Genomic DNA, 24,263 nt, shown 5'->3' with positions numbered 1-24,263 from the left:
ATTAACATGGCCAAGACATGAAGCCTCTAGGTAGACTTGGCATTCCAACTCTAAAGAGGAATCTTCTAAAATAGAATTGCTGCTACTGATGGCTTCCAGAAAATCTTGGCTGCCATCATGGAATGGTGGCACTCCAGGGCCAGGTCAGGTCAGTGACTGAGGTTGGAGCCCCAGACACTCTGCCTGAGGCAAAAAAAAAGCACCAGACCTCATCTGATCTGTATGAACACACCCAGAACAAGCCCAGGTCTTTTATTCCCCCATCACACCAAAGGCAGTGCCTAACCAAGACTGAGATTTCTAAGTCCTACTCAGAGGGCAGGCCTTTGTCAGTAGCCTACAGTTTCTTGTTGCTTCTTATTGAAGGGATTGTAGGGTTTTACATTTGTGACCATTTGAGACAGCGGTGCCTGGTGACGGAAGACATCAACCTTCATTTCTTTCCGTAAGATGCTATAACAGGGTGGAGAAAAAAAAAAAGAAAAAAAAAGAGCCATGAAATATATATTAAAATATATAACCTGATCTGTTTTCCCACTAATGATACTCATGTTCAGGAGAGGGAATGAGGGTCAGGAGTGCTCATAACAGAAAGGGAGACTGGGGATGATTAATCCTTGTGTGCATTGTTTCATTTGTTTCTTTATTTGCATTCGGCTCCATTTATTGCATTATATGCATCATATTGTAATCAGTTTCATTGACTGAAAATCCGTTCTGTGCCTAGAATTATAGTCAGTGCTAAGAATGGATAGAATAGAAAATGTAGTCAAAAGGAGGTACTCAAATGTTATAACAAAAAGTCCCTATGGAAGCAAGCCGGGGCCAAGAGGCATAGAGAGTCACTTCTCTGGGCCAAGAAAGATACCCCCAGAGTCTATGTCAGTGAGGGGTTAAGTGAGTCATGATGAAAGCAGGGTGGTAGATAAAGAAGAGGTGCATGAACACAGAGGTGGGAGGCCATAGGGGATGTGGGGAGAGGTTCAGGGTGCGGGTGGGACGGGCCACATATAGGGCCGAGAGTGGGTTTCCCCCTGCCAGTGGGGTTAAGCTGACTGCTCTCACATGACATCCTTAACCTCACATGTCCTAGTTTGCTCTTTTAGCCAGCAGGAGTAATGTTGTCTACTAAGTCTGTTGGAAGAATTAAAAGAAAATAAAAATATAGAACTCCATGCAAATAATGCTTTCCCAATCCTGTTCATACCCCGAGGCAGTCTTCCCGGTATGGACACAGGTCATGCCAACTCTCTTGAACAACTGCATTTTGCTGTGAATTTGCTGCTGTTTGAATCACACACATTCCGTGTGGTGTTTGTATGTGGCAAAAGTTACAGAGCCACAGCAACTCAGTCTAAAGTGGCTTTTTAAAAATACTATGATTTTTTTAAAAGATTTTTATTTATTAGAGGGAAAGAGAGAGAACATGCACAGGGGTGGGGGGGGGAGAGTAGAGGGAGAGCGAGAAGCAGGCTTCCAGGACTCCAGCATCGCGACCTGAGCTGAAGGCTGACGCTTAACCAACTGAGGCACCTGGGTGCCCCTTTTTAATGCTATGGTTATCCTGAAGTCGTCATTTTTTTAGTATGTTGTGGGAAAAGTCTGTTGAAGGACCAAGTCAAGCTTCTGCGCAGGTGGTATTCTGATGGGAGGGAATGCAGAGGAAACTCTGAACTGTCCTGGAAACAGGAATGAGGAGAAGCCCCACGGGCATTCCCTTGCTCTTGAAACTGGAGATTCAAAATGTCAGTGTCCTCTACCCCCTACATCCCTGCCCCTCAATTCAATCTCCTCCACTAATCTCTTTCCTTGCTATTCCATGTCTCACTTCAACCTCAATCTAAGGCACACTTGATGTCCTATACCTTGCTTAAAGTGTGTTATTGGGACCACATGGACTGCAACCCCTTGGCATTGACATTCAAGACCTAAACGCTTTAATCCCAGACCACCACTGCAGCCTCCCGGGCACAAGGATCCACAGCAAATGCACCAGCGCACCCTCTACATGAAGAGGTATCATCGGTCCCTTCTCTCCTGGTAGTCTCCCCTGCCTACATCTGGCAGGCAGGAGCATTGTTGACTGGCAGTTTCAGAATGCAGACTCAGGGAGGGAGACAGTGGGCTGGAAGGGCGTGGAGGCAGACATGGCAGTGGAGACTGGGTGTCCGCCTCTGAAAGAAGCTTAGAAGTGAGAGGAAGGAGGGCAGAGAAAGGGAAGGCTTCTCAAAGGGGGCATCTATGATTTCTATAGGGGGGAGGTGGCTGGGGTGGGAGGCAGTGGAGTTTCTTCTCAAGCGAGAGGAAGGGAGCTGGGTTGAAGAGGACCTGGTGCTCGCACGGATGGTGCTCGCACGGAAGACCAAGACCTTGTCTTTGGCGGGAAAGGAGACAGAAGCGATGGTGGGAGGAGAGATTCTGATGTTGGGGGCAGGGAGGGGAGAATTCACCAGAACACCTGGAGATGGGCTTCAGGCACAGCAGCCTGTGTGGCTGGCACCAGGCAGTGCAGGCTCCCAGCAGCACGGGGGTTTACAGAGCAACAGTGAGGCTGAGTACCAGAGCCTGGGCTCAGGAGTGCCCAGAGCATGGCCTGCGTGCAGACAGTCTCTTAGAAACAACAGGAAAAACACAGCAGATCAGTCAGACACCATCAGGAGGAAGTCAGCTCACTAAGCTCTCATGATACTCATCAGAGAGAGACTTCAACTCCCACTTTCATGGAGAATTTCCAGCAAAAATACATTAAAGAGAGTGTCACAAAAATTGAGAGGTGATACACCAAAGGTCTGATGTTCTCTGATCTCAAGGGCCAGGGAGGTCCTCGTGCTACAGAAAGCTTTTTTTTTGTTTGTTTGTTTTGTTTTTTTAAGATTTTATTTATTTATTTGTCAGAGAGCGAGAACAAACAGGGAGCAGCAGGTAGAGGGAGATGGAGAAGCAGGCTCCCTGCTGAGCAGGGAGCTTGACATGGGTTGCGATCCCTGGACCTTGGAGCATGACGTGAGCCAAAGGCAGGCACTTAACCGACTGAGTCACCCAGGCACCTCAGAGAAAGCTTTTTAAAATCTGAGTGCCCTGCTGTGTTTTCTCACGGCCAAGCCTCAGTGCCTGTCACGCACCTCCATTAGGGGTGGGCACAAGAATGGAGATCTGGAGATCTGACTCAGCAGAGGCTGGTCACTTCCTTGTGAGCGACCCTTGGGTTGCTGCCACTGTCTGTGTTTCGAGAGCCCATGTGTACCCCAAGAATAAGAACCCCAGAGAAGCCACCACAGAGGGTCCTCGGTCCCCAGTCTGAGACAAGATGACAAAGCTATGTGCAGCATGTGGGGAGTGATGAGTGTGAGGCTGCTCCGGGCATGTAGCAGTAGCAACACTGGGGGCAGCGGGAACAACAGGAGCAACATTATAACAGTAGCGGTAAGTAACAGTAGGGAATGGTTTTCCACTTGGAAAAGCAGATTTCTTTGAAATACAGTGGAACGTGGATCAGCTAGATCACATGGTTGGGGAAACATGCTAGACGCACCAGGTGTCGGAGCTGCGGTCGAGACATGTGGGGAGAGAAGATGGATCCTGAAAGAAGGATGTGTATGTCCCCATGAGCGCTGGGAAGACTCCGGCCTGCCTCTCTGTCCTTAACCACCCAGACACAATGTATGATGCTAGTTTTGTGGACACTCTGTCTAAACAACAGGCATCAGAATGTATTTAATTTGCCCTCCTTTCTTCAGGACTTCTAGTGGAATAAAATACATTCATTGTCTAAATTTCCATCAGTCCTGCCTTTGCAAATGGACCTGTGACACTGGAAAACGTGCCCTGCTTTTCCCTCCACTCAGTCGCTGCCTGAGGGACCAGGTCGTGCATACAGGGTGTGCAATGATCTGGGCATCTCATACACAGGTCCACACAACGCCCTCCTCTGGTTTCACGGCTGCGTGGTGAGGGGCTTCCTGTGTGGGATCCCTGGGACCAGTCCTTTCACACACAGTGTGGCCTGCAAATATCTGTGAGACCAGGGACTCTCTTCCTCCAAGGGTCACAGCATGACCTGCTTCCTCTGCGAAGCCTTCCTTAGCCCCCTACGCAGATCCCCTGGACTCTTCTGTTTGCCTCATTGTCCTGATCTGTAAAATGGGGAAAAAAGAGCACCACCGTCACAGGGTTTCTGGGTTGGTGACATGAGTTTGTGAGTACAAAGCACTTGGACAGCCTGGTGTAGATGAAGTACTCACCCACATGACTGACAGTACTCGGGTGACAGGCGTCATCCTCTACTATCACTGTGTTTCCTTGTTCAGTGCTAGAATGTGAGCTCCTTGCAAACTGGGACTAGTTTTTGTGAGTTCTGGGAGCACCATGAATGTCCATTGACACAGGGAAAGAACATACAGATGAACCAGTAAAGTCATGAGTGAGTGGGAGAATAAACAGCTGTACGGGGGCACCTGGATGGCTCAGTGGGTTAAAGTCTCTGCCTCCGGCTCAGGTCATGGTCCCAAGGTCCTGGGATTGAACCCCGAATCAGGCTCTCTGCTCAACAGGGAGCCTGCTTCCTCCTCTCTCTCTGCCTGCCTCTCTGCCTACTTATGATCTCTCTCTGTCAAATAAATAAGTAAAATCTAAAACAAAACAGCTGTATGAACTGACCATTAGGGCCCACAAGGCTCTCCCCACTTGCTGCCTTTTGGAGCATATACGAAATCCAGTGGGATGGCTTGGAGTCCACCTGTAGGTCACCTCCTCCCAAAGCCCTCCCTGATTGCTGAGGTAACTCAGCACCCTGGCCAGACTACACCCGACTACACTGTCCCGCCTTTTATTCTTCAAAGCACACAGCATGCTTTCAAATCATTTTATTTCTTCAGTTACTTGTGTGCTTTTGTGCTGTCACATCAGAACGTAAGCTCTTGAGAGCCAGGATCATGCCTGTTGGGCCTTCGTGCTCAGGGCCTTTAACGGTGCCTGGCCCAGAATGCATGCTCAATAAACATTTGACAAATGAACAGATGCTCTACCGAAAGGAGAAAAGGAGCCCTTTGTGGGAGAGCTGCCTCCCAAGCCCTCCAAAACACACAGCGACCTCCCGGGATAGCTTATGTATTTGCAGGAGCCTGCCACTGGACCTGGTTAAGACCACATTTGCATTTCCAAGACTGTGTCATCTTATTTGCAAGCCCAGGACGTCCGTCAAACGTGTTCAGATTTGAGTTATAATGAACAATAAGAAACGCGCTGCTTCTCTCTGGCAGCTCCAAATAAGAGTCCGCGAGAGCCTTCTGTCTGACGTCTCCTGCTTTCAATGTGGAAAACGGTGTTTAAAAATATATGTGACATTCAACAGAATGTTGTCTCTTACAGAAACTAAGGCGGTGATTCACGGGGAGTAAATATGGGGCGCATGCGTTGGGCTCCAGGCATCCATGCATGTTCTGCTGGTTATGCGGAAGGGTGACATGCGTGCAAAGCTGTGAGTCCGAGAGGTAAAGATGCTGCTCACCTAACAGGCTTTAAGCATCTTTGCATGCTCCTTTTAGCAACAGCAGGAACTTGACACCCCAGTTTTAATATGATGTCAATTTACTCTTTAAATTGTTCTTTAATGGAATAACCATAATGAGGATCCACCCCGCCCCCTGGCCTCCCGACCACTCCCAGTGTGTCTGAGCACAATGAGTAATAGGACTCGGACTTACCGGTGAACTTCTGAGTCCGGTGATGGGGTTGTTGATGGAATGTCAGAATTGGCAGGCTGTCTGGCTGTGAAATGAACCTTCCCGGTGTATCCTGGAATATTGGCAGAGCTGAAAGAAAGAGTTAAAGTTGAGGACAGAGGAAAGGAGAAGAGGCATTTGTGAAATAGCCCTGGTCACCAGCACCCACATACGAAAGTACAAAGGATGACTCGGGAAATCGGGCTGGCAAACAGAAAAGGGTGCAGGTGGGGGCATGCCGACTCGGAGATGCAGATAGCCGCTCTCCTCTAGGACTGAAGAAACTGACTTCCAGCCCATGTTTTTCCTATTATTTGAATTTGCCAGTATTTCACATACATGATTCACCCCTGAGCTGTTTCCTAATGGAGGAGGACGTGGATTCTTTACAGAACCCCAGACCTGTGTTCCACACATGACTCTGTCTTGCAGACTCCAACCCTAGTGGACACGCAACTGTGGGTTTTTTGTTTTTTAGAGATATTATGTATTTATTTGGGACAGACAGAGCAAGATAGTGAGAACAAACTGGGGGTGCGGCAGGCAGAGGAAGAGGGAGAAGCAGACTCCCCACTGAGCTGTGAGTCCTATACAGGTCTCGACCCCAGGACCCTGGGACTACAACCTGAGCCGAAGGCAGATGCTCAACTGACTGAGCCACCCAGGCCCCCACAGAGCTGTCTTTACAAAATAATGTTTTCTTACCACCATTGTTGTACCACATTCTTGATTTCACATAATTTCTTGAAACCGCACAGTTTTAAACAAGCACTGGCTTGTTCAGTTCTATCCCGCTTAACTCTGCTGCCTTCTCTGTCTGTCCTTATCCCACCAGTGAGGGGGAGAGAGACCACACGGGAACATATGGGAAGGTGTTTCACAGCAGATATAATCTCCCTACATGAAAGGCAAGCCAGTATTCCAAAGAAGTATCTTGATAAGCAGTTCGGAGGCATATGAATAATAACTAATATCTTTATGGGCTCAGTCCCTGCTGCTGCTTATGACCTGTGGCCGTGGCCTCCACGGCCAGGGATGGTACGGAATTTAACATGTATTTCAAGGAGCAAGAACCCAGTACGTGCAAAGCCTGATGCTCGCTCAATTAGTACCCGGTCTTTGTGGACTTGAGCTCCTAGTGTCCTGTTGGTGCTGGAACCTCAGCTTATCGTGTGTGTTCGGGAGGGAGAGGGGTGGCCGCAGCCATTGTTCATACACCAGCGGCGAGGAAAGGGCCAAGACGACAGGCAGCTTCCATGCGAAGTTTATCCAGCACGGGCAGCTGAAAAGATGTTCAGACAGTGGTTTCCAAATGTCCCCACACACTGAAAATTCATGGGGATTTTTCGAAGGTACCCATGCCTGACTCCCAGCCCCCAGACATCCTGATTTAACTGGTAAGGGAGTGTGACCTGGGATGTGGGGTCTTTAAAAGCTCTCTAGATAATTCTAGATAAGTGATGCTTCGAAGTTTGGAAATCCCCGTGTCAGAGCTACATTTTCAGGTTTGTTGGAGGGACCCGGGTGATCAAATGAGCATTGCCGAATTCTAGGCAGCGCCCTTTAGGATTTCCTGGAATTTTCATGAAGAAGTGTGGCTGTATGTCAGAGAGGTAACCAAAAACGGGGCAAAATTATTCATGTGTCTGTCTTTCCCCCAAGCATTCTGTAAAGCTTCCATGCATGTTACAGAGGAAATCCCCTTCCTCTGTGTGAGATGTTTTTTTTTTTTTCCACTGCCTCCGAAACACCTGCAGAATTACAATGCCTCTAAAGTCACGGCCTTCCAGGAGAGCAGTTAAGAAGTGAAAGATGGAGGCAAGCGGTTTGTCCATCAGGAGGAAAGCTTGACAGAGGACATCATACAGCTCTGTGTGCCTCGTGGGAGAGGTAATTGATGTGAAGGGATATTATACACTACATTATAATGATATGATGTTACCTTACATCACATCCAATAACAACAAACCACGAGCCAGAACACTATGTTAAAGATAAGCCACTTAAGCTTAAGAAATGAAATCAGTTGCATAATAAACCAATTTTGAAGTTTGGGCAAATATTTGAAAGCAGAAGTCCTCACCCACACCGCTTCTAGATCTATTCCATTTACCACCTGCCCTTTGTAGGCACATCACGGGGGGACTTTTTTCCCATCTTCAATGTAACATGTTGACCTCCGGTCAAGAAGAGAACAGTCTCTGGGGGACAGTCTAGAGCCTTGTTGCCGAGGGTCGACGTGGTTTTCTAGGGGGAGGAGACAATCTGTGAAAGGCTCTAGAATGTGAGGGCTTTGAAGTGCACCTCCGGGTGGGTCCCATGGTCAAAGGCCCCCCTGCCCCACTTAAGGGGATCCGAAACAAGCTGGAACTCATTTAAAAATAAGACAAGTCTCCATTGTTTGTCTTTGCACCAGAGCTTCTAGGCCCTTGGACCCTTCTGGTGCACCCTGATTCCTGGAGTAAGCCAGGTACGTGGGAAAATATTATCACCTACATTTGCGACTAACTGGTTTTGTTCGATCTAGTGAAATAAAATACAGAACAGAGAACTTTAGACCATAGCTTAGTGAGCCTCTCAGGAAAGGGAGCACAGAAGGTGTGTGATTCCAAGCTAAACAGGAAGAAAGAAATGGTGGGAAGAGCAGGTTGGGTGGAGAACACAGGTCGTGTGCACGTGGGCTGGAATCTTGGCCTGCACACAGCCTCTTCGCTGTCCCACGGATGGGACGCCTGCTCACCGAGCCAGTGCGGTTTCCCAGGGGCCATTTGAAAGGCTCGAGGGAATTGACTTAATCCTCACAAGAACCTGTGTTGTAGGTCCTAGAATCATGTCTCTGGTGCAGGTGCAGGAACGGAGGCTGCAGAGAAAGTCCAAGGAATGTGTCCAGAGCCTTGGGGGCCTGCGGGGGCAGAGCCACCCTACCCAGAAGGCCGAATGGAAGGACTGAGGCGGGAGAGCTCTGCTGCCTCCAAATGGTCGCAATTACTCAGGGCCTGGGTTCACACGCAAGTTCCAGTCGATTCGATGATCCGTCATGGAGAGCGGTTAGTGTCGGGTGCACGTCCAGGCGGAAATCAGCCAGGCCTGCTCCTGACTCCCTTCACGTTAATAAGAACGGTTTTAAATGCGCATGCAGAGATTTGAAGAGCCCAAGTGGGGTGAAGACCACCAATGCAAAGTAAGGAGAGACGGAAGGGGGTGAATGGGAGGGATACAGAAAGAAACTGGCATGAGGTCAGAGGCAGAGGACAGAGAGGGTGGCACAGAATCCTGGGACTGCGCCTACCAGCCGCAGGGCCTTAGACAACAGAACTGACGCTCTTGGAGCCACACTGTGCTCTGGTCAGGGGACTGTCGTTCCCCTGGAGGGGGCAGGGAGGGGAGGGGTCAAGGCTGGCCCAGAGAAAGAGGGTGGCGCGGGGTCAAGGCTGGGCCTTCAGGAGTGCCGAGAGAAGGGGGCTGCCGAGCTTCGTTGGGGAGCCCACTGCTGGAGGGGAAAAGGAAGGAGGGGCCTTGAGCTCTTGTTTTGATTGTTGGGAGAGAAATATAAGTAAGACCACAAATTTGGACACTGGGTTTTGTTCCTCAGAATTGAAGCTATTTGGGCCCCAAGATCTTCCCAGAAATTACAGTTTTATTGTTATCCTTATCCACAATAACATTGCTGTTGTTACCATTTACTGTTAACTCATTTTTCCTCTGTTCTTAGACTCTCCTAGAAGGGAAGGGGACACAGAAATAACCCAGAGGCTTCAAACGCCAACAGGGCTGGAGTCTACACCTGATGCCGAAATGTGTCCTTGGGGGCAGGGCACGAGCCTGACCTGGGGGTGAGGGAGCCCATCTCTCAGCCACTCCTGAAATGAATGCTCTGGGGCTCTTTACATCATGCTCTCCGGCCTCAGCCTCCTCATCTGTAAAATGGGGACCAAACCAGTTCCCGGGCCTCATCACATTATTTTGAAAAACAAATGAAGGAGTAGATGTGAAAGTCCTCTGAAAAGGCAGAAGTGTGGCTAAGGTAAGGAACTACTATTCATAGCCTCATTCTTGAACCTGGGTTGTGGTAAGGGGTGTGTGTGTGTGTGTGTGTGTGTGTGTGTGTGTGTGTTTAAAGGTGCGGCACACCTTGGTGCCTGGCAGGAAGGCCCCGCCTTCTCCCATCTCAGACCTTCGTGAGCACCTGTCTGAGGATCCATTTTGGACAATCACTGCTTCTTTCCAAATGCTTCATCGCAGAGATGATTGAGGTGAAGTCACAGTAAATATGAAACTGTGTATAGTCCTGAAATGAAGGATTACAACTCTGTGGAAGGCAGCCCCGTGGGGGGAGGTGGGGCCTGGTGGGTTTGGGAAAACAGGCCCGTGGCGTCTGGAAAGCACCAGGTGTGGGGGCGGGAGGCACGGGTCCATGGCCAGCTTCCACCTCGCTGGGTTCACTGGGCTGCGTCAGCTGGGCGAACACCTCTCCTTCTCTGAACCTGTTTCCCTGCTGGTAAAAGCAGGGCTGGGCCAGGTGAGAGCCACCACCTAAGACCCCAGTTACATAGCTCCAACAGCTGGTTCTTGGCAAAAGAAAACCTACTTCCAACATTTCCTTAGGAAAGAGCAGAATTGTGTGCCTTTGAATCCTGCCTTGGCACAGACAGGCTGTTCCTGATCATTCCCACACTTGGTGCTTTTCACACCGATGACCCACGAATGCAAAGTACTATGGAACCACATGCAATCATAGGTAATTACTAAAAGAAAATGAGCCTCTCGTCAACCTTCCTCATGAAGCTCTTGCAAAGAATATAGCTCTTACATTCAAGAGAAGCATAAAAAATCAGATTTGGAGGTCAAGGGGTTTCCCTAGTTAGCTTTTCCTTATGTTAGTTTTTGCCTTACTTTTTTTGCTTGACACAGATTCTAAGTGAGAAGTGACTTTGTATTTTTTTTTTTTAATTCCTGAATAGTATCCTGATGCAGTAAACAGTACGTGTTTCCCGAAGGAATGAAAAAGCCATTTTTCCTGAGCTTTAGGATTTCCTGTTGAACTCAATGGATATTGTGGATTCACTTAGTTCCTAAACTAGTCTCAAGTTACAAGTTGAACTACAATGCAAACTGCATTAATACTTTGAGTTCCTCAACTGTAAATGTTTTGTCATATCCGAGCACTCCTACAAATCAAAAAATACCTCAATTTTAATGAGAAAACTCTGTTTTTAGGGATTTATTCTACATAAATGCATGCATAATTGTGCAAAGATGTATGCAGAGGTATTTATTGTTACATTGTTCACAATAGAAAAAATGTGTACTAAGCCCTTGGCTTCTGTAAACTATACTATAGCCTTTCAGGCAGCCATTGAAAAGATTTTAATAGTCCTGCATAATGTCAGGGAGACCGTGCGTTGCGTATTTCAACTCTACACCCATTACAAATGTACGCACACAACAATGCACACGGACCTATACTTTGCAGATGCTCATGTGTGTGTGGGGGGGGAGAGTAAGAAATATATCGAGTTTTAATTTTGGGGTTGAAAATGGAAGAGATGTTTACTTTCTACACTTTAAAATTATTTGAATTGTTTTTTAGTGAAATCATTTGGATTAAAAAAAAAAAAAAAAAGATGTCGGGTGAGTTTTAACCCTAGCATCAAAGGAGAGCACAAACATGCAGAATAAATACTTGTTCTGCTATAAATTTACATAAAATTTCACTCCCCAAAAATGAGTTTGCAACCTGCTTAAGAATGTTCAGGTGTTTTGACTCCAAAATTCACTTGGAGGAGTCTCCCTTAAATAAACAATCCCAAATCATAAAAAAGAGTCCCATAAAAAAGTGCTTGTAAAACATTTTATATAAAACAGCATTATATATAAAAAATCATTGTTTATCATAACAAAAAAAATACAAAGGAATTGCATATGTCACCTAGTCACGTAAACTAGTCAATGACAAACACATCTACACAAATAAAAATTATAAGGAGTGCATAATAAATGTACCCACAATACTGTTGTAATGTTAAGGTGGTAAATTTTTTTATAATTATAATTTATAATTCAAATTATAATTTATAATTCTAATTCTAATTATATAATTATATATATAACTATATATATAATATATAACTATATATAATATTATATATAATTATATAATAATTATAATATAGAATTATATTTATAATTAGAATTATATAATATTATATAATTCTAATTATAATTATTATAATTAGAATTAGAATTAGAATTTATAATTCAAATTTTTACTAAAATTTATATCTGTATATAGAATAAAACATTTTTATAGTGGTTATCTTTAACTTATGGAATTATGAGTTATTTCTTTTTACAATTTTTTATTTTATTATTTATTTATTTAATTACTTTTAAAAAATTTTTAATAAACATATAATGTATTATTAGCCCCAGGGGTACAGATCTGTGAATTGCCAGGTTTACACACTTCACAGCACTCACTAAGGTGGTAAAATTTCAAAACGTAGTATGACCCAAGCTAGTAAATATAGGAAAGCAAGACTAAAAGTGCGTAGGACAGGTGGGACTATGTCAAAACCTTAATAATGGTTGTGTGTTTGTTTGACAGTGTGGTTAAATTTTTTATTGTGACCATTTTCTCTGTGCTTTTTCCCCCTTAATGATCAGATTTAGTTCTATAATAACTTTTTAAGCTCTTTTTTAAACGATTGGTACAATCACTGGCAATTTGAACACCCTGGCTGCATCAGATGACTTGGTAACCAGAAAGCAGAATCTGAAATTAAGGAGGGCAATTTGAAAGATGGTCACTCTTTCGGGAGACTGGTGATCCCAACAGTGGAACCACCTGAAGGAAAAGACAGTGACCTTGAGCCTCTGAAATCTGGCTTCTGTTGATGGAGTGAAGAGTGCACTCAGCCACCACAATTAAGTCTCACGAACTATGGGGAGAATCCTGATGGTAATACCATGAAGACATTTTCCTTTAAGAAAGTTTAAGATAAGGAATTAAGAGAAGAGTCATATTTGCTTTGGTATAGGATGGCACGCTATATTCTGAACTTGACGCAAAAGTAGTCAAGTTCGTGCATTTCTGGGTGTGGGATTTTATGTAAATGGCATCGTATGGTGGTGTCTTTTAGCTCAATGTAGTTTTGAAAAAACAACAAAATATTTTGTTTAAGGGTCGGTGTATATGTAGTAAAACTATCAAGCAAAGCGAGTGAAGGCTAAGCATGCAGTCTGATGGGAATGGCTTCAGGGCTGGGAAAGGGGACCCAGAGGATGGGTTGGGAGGCTCACAAGTGGCTTAAAAGATATTAGCAAAATGTTATCTCTTTATCTAGGCAGGAAGGCTCACGCATTTATATGTTATTTTACTTTATATGTTACATAGGACACTACATATTGTGGTACCTATCAATATTCCATAATAAGTGCAAAGCATTTCTTTGTGTTAAAAGGTTACAATTACGTGAAAAACTAAAAGCTGATGGGAAGAAGAAACTTCGCGAACTTGGTGGCCCTCTAGTGCCGAAATCGCACAAGTACAATACACGTCTTTTCAGAGATCCACTCACCCTTTCACTTCCTTAAAAATAAAAATCAACAGCAAGACCAGGGAGAGTGGCATGGTCCCAAAGTTACTCAGGTTAGACGGTATGTCTTACATCAAATTCTTAAAATACTGCCCGGCTGCTCGTCACTCTCTTTGAAGAATGACCCAAGAGCATATGTTTCAATTCTTTGGCAAGAGTGTTTCATAAAATGTTTCACAATTTAAAGATACATTTCAAAAGAAAAACAGTATTAAATTTTTATACCTCTAGGATCTTTTTTAATTGGTTTCACCCGCATGTCCTTCTTTTAACATCTTTAGAGTTACTACATTTAATAGCACTAATTTCCCTGCAAAATTTGAGGAAGAGTCACACCAACAGATCCTTCCTCAAGGCTCAGCTCAGACATCACACGCAGCCTTTGGGTCCCACGAGTGAAAGTGGTCTCTCTGTGCATATGAGCTTCCGAAACACGAAACTAACTTTTCCGGGGACTTATTTCAGCCTGCTTTATATCGTGATTGCTTGTGTACAGTCCTAATCCATCCCTCCAATTCTTAAGGTACACAGGATGAAGTCTCTTGTCTTTTTTATCTTTATGTTACCACAGTTCTTAACACGCCATCTGGAACGTTTTATAGGCTCTTTTGTCTTTTCCTTTGAGTTCCTTTTCTAGAGATTTAAGTGAGATAAGTTCATAACTGTATTTTAAAACTGAGGTTATATTTGAAACATATTTTCTAGTTTGGCCAAGCAGTCAAAAGAATTACATAGTCAGAATAGGTAACCGAGGGGACTGTGAGATTACTGTAGGATACAGGATTGCATCTAACCTGCCATGGTGAAAGGCAACTTGTTTGTCTCATGGGCACAGTTGACGTTTAAAAAAAAGGGGGGGGCACCTGAGTGGCTCAGTGGGTTAAGCCTCTGCCTTCGGCTCAGGTCATGATCTCAGGGTCCTGGGATAGAGCCCCGCATCGGGCTCTCTGCTCGGCAGGGAGCCTGCTTCCCCTTCTCTCTCTGCCTGCCTCTCTGCCTACTTGTGATCTCTGTCTGCAAATAAATAAGTAAAATCTTAAAAAAAAAAAAAAAAGGAATCCATTAACATTGAAAATATTGTCATGATACAGTTTGGCCTTGCATGAAATGTGCAAGTCTGTCAGTCATCATGGAAACTGAAGGGATCATATCCATGACATTCAGTGACTCAGTGGCATAATGGAAAGAGCATGGGATTTCAACTTCCAGCAGCACCTGGTGCATCCTAGGGAAGCAACTTCCGAGCCCTAGTGTTCCCACTGGTGAAAGAAAACATACATACATACTATACATAAATAAGCCATAAATATTTATATGGCTTAATATGTTACAAGTCAAATATATTTTTATATTTATATACGATATATTGTATATAACTTTGTATTATATTATTTTATATTGTATATGGTTTTTTTTTAATTTGTCAGAGAGAGAGAGGGAGAGCAAGCTAGCACAAGCAGACAGAATGGCAGGCAGAGAGAGAGGGAAAAGCAGACTCCCTGCCGAGCAAGGAGCCTGACATGGGACTCGATCCCAGGGCGCCGGGATCACGACCTGAGCCGAAGGCAGCTGCCTAACCAACTGAGCCACCCAGGCATCCCTATATTGTATATGTTTTATATAATGAATGTTATATGTTATATTATATAAGCATATTCTATAGACTATACTACATATTATTGTATATATTATTTGTATATGATAAAACATATGTGATATATTTAGATTATGTATTATATAAGATTATGTAGGTGTATAAGTATACATAAGTGTATATATAAGATTATAGATGTGTATAAATATTTAGAAGTATATTACTATACAATTTTACAATATATTTTTATACAGTTTATGTGAGTACATTTTACATATGTGAAATTATATTTTATATGGGATATAAAACACATCACATGAATGTATATCCAGGTGCCCAGGGGAGTCAGTGCACAAAATTGTCATCCCGTCTGTGACAAGTGCTTTTGTGCAGCTGGTGTCTTTCTTCTCAAGCTATGTCCATGGTGACAGTCCTTTATATCTCACTTATGGTAAAGCCCATCATGATATTCCATCTTTAATGGTAACATAAGGGAGTGATTACGCATGGAACTCACCGACTTGTGTTTGTATAGAGTGTTTTAGAGCTCCGAGGCTTGGTGACAGATGTGATGTCTCCAAAGGGGTCATCCACGTCATCAGCATTTGTGGACTGCACGTAACCACTGTTTGCATGACAAGAAAAGAAAACGTGGGTTTCTTGATAAGAAAAATGGAAGAAAAGATCAACAGGGTCCTAACATCCAAAGGAAATCTTATTTGCTAAAATAGATCAAAACCTGAAAAACCAAAATAAATTAATAATAATAATAATACCAACCATGATGATGGAATAATTTGCCTTAAAAAAATGAAGGCAGGAGATTTTCCCATTTTCAGAGCAACAGTTTGGAGGCCCTCATGATCTTAAGTTTGGGCCAGAGTGGGAGTAACAGATGGGTTGGGATTTTGTGCCAAGAATCAGGCCGTCTCTGCAGCCTGTGGTGGCTCCTTCCCTGGAGACAAGGATCAAGCCTGGGGCAGGGCAGAGACTGGCATCCACCAGAGCTACTAGGGCTCCTGCTGGGGAAGGAAACCTAGTTGGAAAGACTGGTTGCCTCCATCACAGAGCAGTAATGAGGGAGGGAGAGGGCAAAGATGAAAGACCCATCTTCTCAGATTCACTTGGTTCCATGGTCCTATGACCCGAATATTTATGTTCCTCCTGTATTCCTGTGTTGCTATTCTAATACCTGAAGGGGATGGTAGGAGGAGGTGGAGGGAGCGGAGGTGGGAGGAGCTTGGCGTGAAGGTGGAGCCCTCCTGAGCGGGAGTCACGTTCTTCTAAGGAGGGTCACAGAGCTCTTTTTCCCTTTCCACCCTGGCAGGACCCATGGGGAAGTCTGGGACTCGGGAGAGAGTCCTCTCTCCACCATGCTGGCACTCAGATCTCGGGCTCCAGGCCCCAGAACTGTTAGAAAGAAATGTCTATTGTCTATAAGGTGACATTCTGGGTTAGCAGCCCCAAGGGACTCCAAGACAGGGCCATTCCTCAACCCAAAGCAGACAGACCCCCACAGGCTGGACGACGCATGTCTTTGCCAACTATGGAAAGCCAAGTTTAAATCTAGACAAGTAAGAAGAGACATTTCCTGCACTTCAGTGTTTGTGGGCACGTCTGTATCTTCTGCATCGAGTATCAAAGCCTTTCTGCTTGACAACACCCAATATTAGTAGCACCCAGTGTATTTTACTTCGTAAAATAACCAATTTGGGGAAACAGAAAAATACCACTCCCCCTTTCTTTCTTTTATCAAAATCGTTAACAGATCTGTGATGAAAGTCCTGACATTAAGCAGGCTCTGTGCTGGCAAAACATTAGAAATCTGTTTGAAAGTGTTAGTTGTCTTAAACAGTGAATTACAAACATGAATGAGCTGAAGGCAGTTACAATTTAGATGTAAATCTAGTCATTTTTAAGACATTAAGAAACACTCTCACTTACGTATAAAGAGGAATGTATTTGCTTCTGGAACTTGGACTCGCGCTTAGAAAAAAGAGAGAATATGGACAATGGACATTAACTTCATAAGCATCAAATTATTACAGTGTTTCTCTTATTAAAAGAAAAGCAAAGTCTTCAGACATACCTCATGGGAATTAACCTCTAAGAGTTTGTAACTGGAAACAGAGGTGATTTAAAGATGGAGTTTTAAGTGAAAAATTAAAAGCAGAACAAATGGACTCCAAGTCTTGAGGACTTGTGGCTTGCTCCCTGTGGCCCTATTTTAAAGCCTCTCCTCTTGGCTTTCTCCTTTGCTGTAGGCTTCCTTCGAAACTAAACGGGTAATATTTGACAAAGCTGGGCCCCCAATTTTCTTCAACACAAGGAATTTTCATGTTGAGTGGCTCCTCCTGACCAGCCAGTCTAATTCTCCATGGTAGAGACGAAGCAGCCAGGGCACGAGGTTTGGTCATTCACATGAGATCACAATTACTTATGAAATCTCAAGGAGATCTGGGTTTATTTTCTATTTTCCCTGCTCTAGCCCCAGAATCAGCCATTTCTCCAGGGGTCTCATAATTTCTTTTACCGAAAAATGGTGATTAAAAGCCAACATCTTAACATAATAAAAAAATTAATTAATTTAAAAAATTTTAAAATAAAGGTCAGCATCTGGGGGCGCCTGGGCGGCTCAGTTGGTTAAGGGTCTGTCTTGGGCTCAGGTCATAATTTCAGGATCCTGGGATCAAGCTATGAATCTGCTGAGTTCCTGCTCAGTGGGGAACCTGCTTATTCCTCTGCCCATCTCTTCTCTCTCTCTTTTTCATAAATAAATAAAGTTTTTTTTTTTAAATAAAAGCCAACATCTGGGGGCTAGATATGCTCATGGATGCTGGGGTAGAGGTCCCTGCTCCTGGGTCCGCTGAGTGGACAGAGCTAGGGACGGAAGTCAGTGTAGGAAGTGTGTAGACTGATGTGTATTTCTGTATCTACTGTTTGTAAATAAATTACAGCAAACCTGAGTTCATAGGATCCTTCCTGATCAAATCCAACAGCACAGTTCATTCATAGCCTTTCTTCCTTACTTATTTGTATTCTTCCTGACAGCTTGAAACCTGCTTCCTGTTACTGACTAAACGCGTCATTTGTTCAAACCCATACATGTAAGAAGTATTAGAATCGCCACCCAGTTCCCGAGGAGACACAGGCTCTATCCAGAGCACAGTGTTTTAGATACGGTTCTTTTCGTCTTTGGCCTGACATTATTCGGTCCAACTACTGTTTCCAGACTTATTAAAACCCAAACTTATCTAGGACCACCCACTTAATGTAGTTATGTCATTTATTTGTAACCTAGAATCCTTTGTCAACATGTGTACTCCGTTCTGGACCCCGCCGACATCCGGCAGGTTTGGCTGTCCGTGTGGATTTGTGCATATATGTATATATTTATTTCACTTCCCATTCACTGAAGTTTGTTCTTTAGAGAGCATGAGCAAGGGGAGGAGCAAGGGCGGAAGAAGAAGCCGACTCCTCACTGAGCAGAGAGCCGGATGCGGGACTTGATCCCAGCCCAAAAGCATAATGCTTAACCACCTGAGGTCCCCCGGCGTGCGGTGAAGTAAGTCCTTTCTAAAGACTAGCTCTATGGGCTTCACAAGTACAGAGTCAAGTCAGCCGTATAGAGCTGTTCGCTACCCTAAATGTTTCCTTTAGAAGCTCTCTGTAATCCCCCTTTCCAGCTCCCGCTGCCATTGCTCTAGTCCCATCCCAATAGTTTTGCCTTTTCTAAATGTCCTATAAATGGACCCATACAACACGTGGCCTTTTGGGTCTGGCTGCTTTCCCTGAGCAAAGCGCACTCCACACACGCTGTCGTGGGTTGCATTTAGTTTTGTCATTGCTGAGTGGTATGCCATTGCACAGGTGTATCTAGTATGTTTATCCAGTGCATGCCTGCCCACTGGCCTGTTGAAAGAGATCTGGGTGGCTTCTAGGTTTGAGCATTACGAGCTGAGCCTCATAGATGTTCCAATATGGTTTTACCGTGGATTCCTGGGAGCAACATTTGCACAGAGGAAGGCTCCAGGGTGAGCGCCACTCTCAGGAGTCTGGACATGTGGCGATACTGACTAACACATACAGCTTTTCTTTCATCAGATGATTTCCTATTTAAAAAATGCAGTGAGGGCACCTGGGTGGTTCAGTCGGTTAAGCGTCTGACTCTTGGTTGTAGCTCAGGTCCTGATCTCAGGGTCATAAGATCGAGCCCCACATCAGGCTCTGTGCTCTCTCCTTCTCCTTCTGCCCCCCCCCCTCAAAAATCTAAAATTTAAAATTTAAAAAAAAATTTAAAAATTTTAAAGGGAATGAAGTCACATAAATGGGACAAATTTTATCCTCTGGTTGGATTATTTGTTATTTCACCACATGCTATATAAATAAAAACATTCTAATAAAGTGTTTTCATTAGTACTCACATAATATAAGAGTTGGCACCGATGATTTGCATCTTTGTTCTTTTAAAAGATATTTGAATGTGACCAGCAACAGTTTCAGCTTGCTGTGAGTCTTTTATATTTTGTGCAAGTCCTAATCTTTTAAGAATTATTAAATTCTCATCTCAGTTTATACATTGGAATCTATTTTTTATATTAGGAGGTATTACACATTTGGGAAAACATTTTGAATAATCTTTATCAAAAAGTTTACACTCTATTTTTAGAATACGGCTTGAGAAAAACTAACTCGGTTGACAAGACAACATTCTTCTCAGTGTTTTCACCATTTGCAATACTAGACTCAGCAGTTAAACGTGGTGATGATTTTGCCTATTTTCACTTGATTATTCTTTTTTCTTTTAATGATATAAAAATTCATTTCTAAAGGACAATATATACAATTTTATTGCTGTCATACAGAGATTTGAAAAAATGTTGTCTTTGACATTATTTTTCCATAACTGAAACTTATCAAGAGCTCTCATCCATTTTGCTGACTACAGGTAAAAATCTCCTGGACTTAGCAATTAATTGGGGATTAGGTAAATATAAAATTAAATATACAAGATGAACCTTCCCATTGAGGTGACGATTGACTCTCTAGGAAAGAAAAGAGAATAGTCTTACTGTGGACACGTGTTTTTCTTAAGCATTATCTGTCTGTCTCACACAATTCTTTACAAACATCTGTAGTATGTTTTGCAAAGTACAGAGATCTGCTTAGACTTCTGTATGACTCATTATATTTTCTATTCTATTTAATTTTACAAAATGGTGATTGTGACTCACCACCAGTGTTGCCACCAACAGGCTACACTTCACTCATTAACTACTTCGTGGAGTATACTCATTAACCTGTACTAGCGTGATTATTCAGTCATCTGGAGAAATGGATCTCTCATTCACACTCTAAACCTGAGTTGATTTCCTGTGGTTTAAAGAGATAAATGTGAAAAGCGAAGTGTTTTTTAGAAAAAAAGTAAAGAAGAATAATATATTACTTCAGGTAGCTAAAGATCTATTTAAAAGCCTATAAAAATAATAAGACATGGAAGAAAATATTGATGATTTCAGTTATATTAAAATTCATAACTTCAGTTCAGCAAAGAACAGTATAAAACAGAAAAGTCAAAGACTAAAGGAGATATTTTGATGCATGTTACCAATAAACAATTTTTTTGCAGAATAGTAAACATAAAAATTTATGCAATTAATACATAAAAAAACAAGGAATCCAACTGAAAAGGGGATAAAATATGTGAACAGGTAAGTTACAAATGTGAACACCCAAGTAAGTCATAACCAACAAAAAAAAATGAGTATTGGCTATCAGTTAAATAGAAGTGAAAGTGATAATGAAATACGATTTCATGCTCATAAGAGTAGAGTTTTTTTTAAAAAATGCTGGCCATGATGTGCAGTCATGGGAACTCAAGCATTGCCCATGGTTTACCCCATGGATACAATTCATCTGGATAAGAATGTTTTGGCATCTAGAATATAAAGAAGTGCATCCTCCTGAGGCAGCCATTGTAGGCATAAGTATGTATATAAAATCTAGAAATATTTTTGAGCTTGGTACATGAAGAAATGGGGACACTGTTTCCAACTGCAATAAAATCATAAAAGGAATTATATTACAAGAAAGATAAATAAATTGTGGTATATCCATACAACACAAGCCTGTCCAGCAAAGAAGGTCAGCACCTAGAGACCTATGTGCCAACCTGTATGCATCTCACAAACACAGCGTTGAACAAAAACATTCAACACACACACACACACACACACACACACACACATATATATATATATATATACACATACATACATACACACACACACAAACACACACATATATATGCCACTATATTGAGTTTATAACCATGGAACACAATGCCATATCTTGGTTAAAAAGAATGCATATGTTTTAAAGTCTTACAGCAATGTATGAAACATGAAAAGTCAAATTCAGAATATTAGTGATCCCTAAGGAAGCACAGAGAGACTCACCATCATGTTGGTAATGTTCTATTTCTAAAACTGGGAAGTGAATACACAGATTGCATCATATTCTTATTTGCATGTTTCGTACATACTAAATATTCAAAAATAAATTTAAAACATAAAAACAAAGGATAACCCGGATTGTGGATTGTAGTGAGAACAAAAAATAGGGAGAAATAGTGATATTTTCAAAGACGGAAACAAGAGATTTTTTACAACTAAATGCACAAAATGACTTTTATGGAAGGATTAATAATAAAACCACAGTTTCTAGCATAAAATAAAACACAAAATAACTATCTGATGCAAAAGTTGATAAAAAAGTTATAATCCCTTGGAGTCCATGGATTTCAGACTATAATTCTTCATATCAACGTATTCATAAGGCATTCCTTATTTTTAAATGATTTTAAATTCTTGGTTTTCTTTTCTTTTCTTTTCTTTTTTTTTTAAGAGAGAGAGAGAGAGAGAGACAGTGTGTGGTGGGGGTAGGAGCAGAAGGAGAGAGAGAGATTCTTAAGCAGGCTCCACACTCCACAGGAGCCTGACACAGCAGGGATCAATATCAGAACACTGAGATCAAGACCTGAGCCAAAATCAAGAGTCTGGTACATAACCCACTGAGCCACCCAAATGCCCCATTCATAGTCTAAATTGTAAGGAAGGTTAAGAGAAAATAAGAGAAAGCAGGCAACACTGAGCAAGTGAATGGGATTGGGTTCTCTTTCCCATCACAGGGATGGACCAGAGGATTGGTCCATCCCAGGACTTTGGGTTCAGGCATAATTTAATGCCAAAGAATATGTTTCAAAATGACCAATTTTCCAAAGATGGAAAAATATTTTAAGTAGCCGAGAGATCCTCACCCCCTCTTATAAGCCATGGATGGGAGCACCAGACATATCAATGAGAGAACTGTGGTAGGGAAACATCTACTGATGAGCACACAAGAGGATAAAACTTACAAAGTAATGGGCTTGACCGGTGTCGAGAAGGATCTTGTTTGAAATCTGTCCCAGAGTCCACCAACCACCTAAAATCAGCAGCAAAATGAATGACATATTTAATGTGTAAGTCACTGTCATGTCTTGTCTAGAAGCCACAGGGCTGCTAACTGTCCCTACAGCATCACAGGCAAGCTCCAGGCTCCCAGCGGAAAGCACTCCCCAAGCCTGCTTTGCAACTCAGGGATTTGCCCCAGAGCCCCTCCTGGTCTCTACTCTCGGACCCTTAGTTTCCATTTGTTTTTGCAGGGCTGGAATCTGTCTCATCACCCACCTCCTTTGGATTGATGGTATGATTTTGATTTTCATCCCAAAGCCTATACTCACTGCTTTTCGGTCCACCCTCGGCGGCCCCAGGCTGGTCTTCCCTTTCCTGGTCTGCCTATACCCTGAGCTTTGAACCTCATCTTGCTGGGAAGGACTTTGGGTTCTGGTGTAACTAAATGCCAAAGAATATGTTCAAAAGTGACCAATTTGCAAAACATGTAAAACTATTTTTAAGTAGTTGAGAGATCCTTAAAAACAGCTGTAATAATCCAGACACGTTTTCTGTCCTCCGACTGAGTTTAATTTCGATGCGCACATCCTGTGCCAAGATTTTATCTTGGAGCCGCATTTCCCCCTCTGTTGCTGCCATTTTGCTCTGTAAAAGCTGACAAAGTTTTTCAAAATCTTGTGGGCTTCTTACCCTGTGGTTCCGAACCTCTTAGGAGTCCGTGTTTAGCACCATATTTCTATGTAATTATTTTCTTTACTGTTATGTGTTTTATGTAGGAAAGAGTGTTGTTATGAGAGGTGGTCCCGGGCTTGTCAGACTTCTAAGGGATGAGGAACAGAGCAAAAGGGCGAGAGATTCAATGCAAGTTAAGAGGTGCTTTGCAAGCACAGAGTCAGGGTTGAGAGGGCAAACGTGAGGTCCGACATAAGACCCAAAGGATTCAGGGGACTTAGCCTGGGGCGGGGGAGGACTGTGGTAGGGAGAGGAGCACTGTTTGGAGGGCGGGGCTGGGGGAGCTGGAGGAACCCAAAGTGGGGATCAGGCTGAGGAGGTCAAGTGCAAGTAACAGAACTGGGGACATGTCCTGTCAAAGCACAGGGATTTCACTTTCTCGAAAGTGATGGGTTTTAATCGGTGGAGGAATATGAAGTGATTCACACGTTAGGGAAAGTACCCTGGCTGTGGTGCACATTCAGAAATTCATGTGCTAAATTCTCAATGTTTGGAAATGAAAAAAGAGGGTTGCCTGTGGGGGGCTCTGTTGGTTAATCATCCGACTCTTGATTTCAGCTCAGGTCATGATCTCAGGGTCAAGAGATCGAGCCCCATGTCGAGCACGGTCCTGAGCATAGAGCCTGCTTCTATCTCTCTCCCTCTGCCCCTCCCTGCCCTCTCTCTCAAAATAAAATAAAATAAAATGAAATAAAATATAAAATAAAAATGAAAACAGGCATCTCTGGAGACAACTATGCTTTGTTTCACTAGAAATAAAACCTCTATGATTCATGGGTTTTCCCATTCTGTCTCAGAATGTAGAGGTTAGATTCAATTTCAAGAACTGTTCTCAACACAGGTTCTCTAACGGAATCATAACTATTTCTCCATCCCTCAGTCCTCCTTGGGCACTTTTAAATTAAACACGGTCATTGCAAATGACTTTTGAGACAAAGGCAGTCTTTAAATAAATGTTTGAAAAGCCCAATACAGGTAACATCAAAGTATTTGAGGCCATTGATGACTTTTTGTGATTACGGTGCTTTCAATTCCATAAATGTATGTATTTACCTGTTCTTTCAATATTTCTTACAATAAAATGAGAGGTCAAGTTTTGGGCTTCAATTTAGAAATAAATGCGTTGTTGCAAAAATGCAACTTTATATATATGGGAAAAGGCATT

General features: G+C 43.0%; 1 protein-coding gene across 4 annotated transcripts in view; it reads right to left on the bottom strand.

Annotated features, from left to right (window-relative positions):
- Positions 1–223: 223 nt before the first annotated feature.
- Positions 224–24,263, bottom strand: part of SPATA48 (spermatogenesis associated 48) — a 60,584-nt gene continuing 36,544 nt past the window's right edge. The window contains exons 5-10 of one of the 4 annotated variants that reach the window (XM_032305366.1): positions 22,330–22,397; positions 16,857–16,898; positions 15,430–15,537; positions 6,833–7,002; positions 5,703–5,810; positions 360–453 (exon numbers count right to left, since the gene is read on the bottom strand). In XM_032305366.1, coding sequence (XP_032161257.1) covers positions 434–453; positions 5,703–5,810; positions 6,833–7,002; positions 15,430–15,537; positions 16,857–16,898; positions 22,330–22,397 — 516 coding nt within the window. In that variant the 3' untranslated portion in view covers positions 360–433. Of the gene's footprint in view, positions 454–5,702; positions 5,811–6,832; positions 7,003–15,429; positions 15,538–16,856; positions 16,899–22,329; positions 22,398–24,263 lie in introns of all 4 variants that reach the window. The other 3 variants (XM_032305368.1, XM_032305367.1, XM_032305369.1) reach the window with 3 other exon arrangements.

Source organism: Mustela erminea, chromosome 11 (assembly GCF_009829155.1).
Source record: "Mustela erminea isolate mMusErm1 chromosome 11, mMusErm1.Pri, whole genome shotgun sequence".
NCBI classification, from domain to species: domain Eukaryota; kingdom Metazoa; phylum Chordata; class Mammalia; order Carnivora; family Mustelidae; genus Mustela; species Mustela erminea.
Note: the sequence above shows the minus strand (reverse complement) of the source record. Positions and strands in the feature narration are given on the sequence as shown.